The sequence below is a fragment of the Buceros rhinoceros genome, unplaced genomic scaffold (genome assembly GCF_000710305.1).
Source record: "Buceros rhinoceros silvestris isolate BGI_N320 unplaced genomic scaffold, ASM71030v1 scaffold11392, whole genome shotgun sequence".
Taxonomy (NCBI): domain Eukaryota; kingdom Metazoa; phylum Chordata; class Aves; order Bucerotiformes; family Bucerotidae; genus Buceros; species Buceros rhinoceros.
Genome location: NW_010397187.1, coordinates 22068 through 27313, shown reverse-complemented (window position 1 = coordinate 27313; position 5246 = coordinate 22068). Strand labels below are relative to the sequence as shown.

Below are 5246 nucleotides of genomic sequence, written 5' to 3'. Positions count from 1 at the left end.
GATGAAGAGCGTTTAAGAAATAATTCTGTACACGTTACAAGCTTATGATCTTAAGGAGAGGAAGACATGATGGGTTTCTATGTTCTCATTTAACAGTGGCTTTTTCCCTTACGGAATATAAATGACTAATCATCTGAACAGAGCTGTATTAAAACTTTAGATATTAAGTGGTATTAAAAAAGCAGAACTATCTAATTCTAATGCTGAACTGGCATTTTAGTTTTTTTTTTTAATAGGCATGCTCCCTCTAATCCTGGTATAACATAAAGAGATAAGCTTATTTCATTTGACGCGACTGAATGCACACATCTGAGTACCGCAGGGGGCATTCTAGCACAATTTGAATTTGGTTACTATTTTATCTGCTACCCCTTGCTGGTGCTGCCTTGCCTGCAAAAAAAAAAACCAAACAACCCACCCCGAACAAAGCACTCTCCCTCGCCTTGATTTCTCTAATGGTATTATCAATGTAGTTGTTTGCACTGCATAAACATCGTTGAAGTCTTCTTCAGTTAGGTGCACAGGCTGAGATCATAAATGTGATGCTAGTTTATAAAATGAACTCATGTGAAAGATCAGTCAGTATGTCTTCTCTAGCAAGCAAACTGTAAGAAATTACGGTGAGAAACAGATGTAGGCACGTGAACAAAATACAATGCAATGAATAAAGAGAACATGGTTTTTGCAAAGTAAAATAAGATTTCAGATACATATTTAAGGAGATTTTTTGAACTCATAAATAAGCACTTGGACAGATATACACTAGATATACTGTATTCAGGTTTCTAAAATCCTTCTCAAAAGATTCTTCAGCCAATGCTTTAAATAGCTCAAAACAGGACGAGAGTTCTGTTACAGAACAGTAACTAATAGGTAAAAAAAATGGTAAAATACATATAATGGTCTGGCACAGGAAGTTTCTAGGTAATGGTTTGATGGAAGCTGTGTGTGCTTCCTCCATGCTTACACTGTTTCCTAGGCATCCACTAAAGGCCTGTCAGAGGCAGGATATTGGATAAGAAGCACATCTGATTTAACACAACATAGCTCCCTCTTTTGTTTATATACTGTGTAACTGAAAAAGACCACTGATAACAATCAGAAGGAAAACCCCCAGGGGACTGTGCACTGCAGAAAGAATCTGGTCTTTTGAATATCCATTGTTTCAATCCAAACACCTTCAGAATATTACATAAGACTGAGCAAGAATGAAAATTTCCAGTCTAAGCTAAATTGAAATATTATTGCATTTATTCTTGAAAAACAAGAAAAGAAAGAAGTTGTTTCTTGCAGAACAGTAATTTCCAAAGACATGCACTTAAACCCTGAAACATTTCATTTTAGTATTTCAAAATAGAAACGTTTACATTTTGTTATGAAACTGAATAAAAATTGACTCAAATCAACACTGAGTTATATCTGTGCAGCAATACACGCTGCTCTTGATGAGTTTGAGGCCTGAGGGCAAAGTACTCATTTTTGTATCTGAAAGCTGTAATAGCACACTACTGTACTGTGGGACATGCAAGCAATCCGTTCCATGCATCTATATTAGGTCAATGAAAACCAATGTTAAATTCTTACTAAGTAGTGGATATTATACAAGTTTCCATTACATATGAATCCGGTATCTCTTTCCTTACTGGACATACTTCCGTAAACTCTGCTTGGGGAACTGATCTGAAGTAGAAATAAGTAGGAATTACAGCCTACTGTCTTTCTGTCTCTGTGGACTCAATGTGCTTTTTTGTACAGCTTTTTTGTTAAGGCGCTATTGGTGTATGACTGGTTGGTGTGAATGAAAGATGGCTCCTGCTGGAAGATGACCAATGATGACGATGAATTAATTAGAAAAAATAATTCAACACATGTGGCAACTTTTCAAGGCTGTATGGGTTTCTTTGCTCTCAGTGTAAAATACTCATAATGCTAAAAGTTCATTAAGTACTCACATTCCTTATTTTTGTTTTCCTGTTGAAATAACATAACATATATTATGAACTAAAGTGATCCATAAAACTAGCGTGCAGCACTAAAAGCAACAGGAATGCTGATGCAGCTTCCATGTTAGCACAGTTGCTTTCCGGTAGCTTTACTGTCCAGCCACGTGAAGAACAAACAGAAAGTGGGATTGTAGTCACAGTATCTAGCTCGCAATAAGGTAAACTCCATGGCGGGCTCCTTTGTGTATCTGACATACTTTGTTCTTCCAAGAAAGTGTCATTCTACCTGATATTGATAAAGTGATGTCAGACTGTAGAGAAGAAGAACTTTAGGCAGAGTTCTCTAGTACTCATCTCCACAGTATTTATGAGCTACTGTTTTAATGACTTCAAAATGTGTGAGACCTCCCTTCAGCTGAGCTCAGCTTCCTGGAAACGGTTAGCTGTTTTGCTTGAGGTTTGGTTTTGGGGACCTGAATACCTTCCTGCAGACTAAGAACGTAATTAAGCATACACCTTTCCATTTTTTAATCCTCTTTTAATTTTTTAAATTTTTATTTTTTATTCCTTTTTTGATGCATAGTCAAGGAGAGAAAGAAAATTTTCTTTTTCAGTTATATAATCAGAACCTACTGTTCATTATGAAAAACCTCTACCTCTCAACTTCTGTTATTTTTTTATTTTTTAAGATCAAAGTGGTCAGAGCAGATAATACAAGACGAAAATAGCTCATCTTCCATACAAAGACCAGATAAAGATACTAGGTAAAGAAAAGTGATTACCATGGATATAAAAAGATTTTGTCCACTACAGAGTAATGCTTGTTACTGTCCAAAAAAATTACTTTTGGTATTGTGCTAACAGTGAGTCCTCAGTTATACGATAATGTACTTTAAAATTGCCTTTTACTAATGTAAACAAAGGCACATTTGAAGTTAACTAAGCAATCAAAAACTTCCTTGTTCCTTTAAAAATACAGCCAACATTAAATGAATTATTCCTGTACTAGGATTTATGAAAGATGAATTATCTGTTTAAGATAATGTTGCACCAAAATATGAGCATCTTTAAAAGATGACAGTAAGATATCTCAGCAAAAAAAATTTGATATTGTTGAATAAATGGTATTGGGACATTGTGTTACTTTTAAACGCTGCAAAACATGAACATAAATCTAAACCATGTAGTTTTTCATCTCTCAAATTAGGAAGTTTTATGCTATTATAGTATACTAAAGGATGACTTTAACACATTACTTACATCTTTTAAGGTAATAATATTTGGATGCTGTCCATAGCGCAGTAGGATTTCGATCTCTTCCGTTGGATCTCTCTTACTCTTGTCAATAATCTATAAAAGCAAACAGATACGAAGTCATAATTCCTTTTATATAGTGAGCTTGGGTGTGCTTACTACATGAACAGATAAGCAACATTTGTTGTTTTTGGTAAAGGACATGGATTCTAACCAAAACAAAACTTGTTAAATTGGAACAGCAGGGCAAGGCAAAAAAAAGTCTCTCAGTTGAAAACAGTTTCGGAGAATAAGTGATCCGATCCACCTCAGGCTGTAATAAATAACACAAGGCTGTTTAGTAGATAACACTTCAGTCATCCGTCATTTAGGAAGGTCCTAATGTGACAGAAGACACTGTTTTGACAATGGTAATGAAATGACTGTCACAAAGCTAATCTCAAACAAATACGTAGTTCAGCAAAAAGACAAGGCAGAAGAGTAAGGAAATAAAAAACAAGAAAAGATTTATCAGAGTTAATTCCAACACGCGTTCCACTATGAAAGTTCATATGAATCTCAGGAGGCTTGCTGTCAGGCTCTGAAATTTTCCTCTGCAAACAAGCAAAATATTATTTTGCCCTACTTAAAAAGTATTCTTATTCTCCTTTTTTTCCTCTCCCGAACTGTAGAATTTCCTGTCTTTTCCATGTCTTACTGCTTCTTCCTCTTGACATCCTTACGCTCTTACTGCTACCAGCACCATCTTAACACATTGAATACTGATCACCTTACTCTTTTTTCATGATTCTTTGAGGAAAAAGGCAACAGAGGCAACAGAAGAAAGAGGCAGTCTTCACAATAAATGTTATGGCTTAGAGAATTAACAGCTATGCCAGTACTTTCTTCCTGTTTCAAGAAATTACTTCAAATTGCAAGCACAGCAGTCAAATCTGTTCCTGGCCAGAACCACAATGAAGACAAGTATGTAACTACTAAATTGAAATTGGAGGGTTTCCAGTAGACAATCTGCATACAAGGATACAGCAAAACATACTTAATTTATCTTTGCATTTTACATATTTAAGTAGTGAACTGCTCAACAGTTCAAAAAGAGAACTGCCTCTTCCCCCTTTTTTTCTTCCCTTTCTTTTTTAACCCTTTTATAGTCTACTAATCCATACTCCTGCTTTCATACTAACCATTCAGCCCCAGTGTTACACAGAAAGACAAAAAAACCTTATCATTTCACTTCTGGGAACTCTATGGATTTCAACTAAGAATTTAATGCCTTCAAAGAAGTGCTAGAAGGCCCAATAAAATAAAATAAAAACAACATTAGAAACGGTGTTACAAACTAACAAGCAAAATAAAGAGTTGAAGTTTATTCTGGAAGGTATACCAGACTTAAGCGCTGTTACGAAATCTTAGCTATCTGACAAATTGTGAAACTACTTTGGAAGCAAAAGACCCCATATATAACTATGTTTAAATAAAAGTAATGGATCACATTTTTAAAAAGTGATGAAAAGTCACGTAAGATTTTCATAAGTACATTTCCTTCCAACAGTAGTCATGTAATTTCCATGTTTTACTGTAATAACATGGATGTTTCAAAGACTGAAGATTGCTTTTCACCACCCAAACTAGCATAGAGATAACAAACCCTATAGCAATTCTATATAAATGTCTGCCAGTAAATATTCTATTTCGTTCACATAGTATAGTTCACATTTGTGTCCAAATTCTTTTTATAATTAAAAAAATACCTTAATTTGCTGTGTTCTTTATGGCAAATAAATTAATGACGCCCAACATCTATGATGCTAAAACCTAAAACCAGTATGTTTTATAATAAAGTAATTACCTTTACAGCATACTCCATGTTTGAAGCTTTATGAACACATCTCTTGCAGACAGAGTAAGACCCAACTCCAATATCTTCCTTTACTTCATATCCATCAGTGAACTGAATGCTGTTCCTGTGCAGCTGCTACCAAAACAACATTATCAATTGATGAATATTCTAAATATATAACTGACCTTTATATTAAAAATAAGGTTTTTAAT

General features: G+C 34.6%; 1 protein-coding gene across 1 annotated transcript in view; it reads right to left on the bottom strand.

Annotated features, from left to right (window-relative positions):
• Positions 1–5246, bottom strand: part of RPS6KA3 (ribosomal protein S6 kinase, 90kDa, polypeptide 3) — a 31316-nt gene that overhangs the window by 8724 nt on the left and 17346 nt on the right. The window contains exons 11-12 of the mRNA XM_010146158.1: positions 5044–5169; positions 3204–3293 (exon numbers count right to left, since the gene is read on the bottom strand). Coding sequence (XP_010144460.1) covers positions 3204–3293; positions 5044–5169 — 216 coding nt within the window. The remainder of the gene's footprint in view (positions 1–3203; positions 3294–5043; positions 5170–5246) is intronic.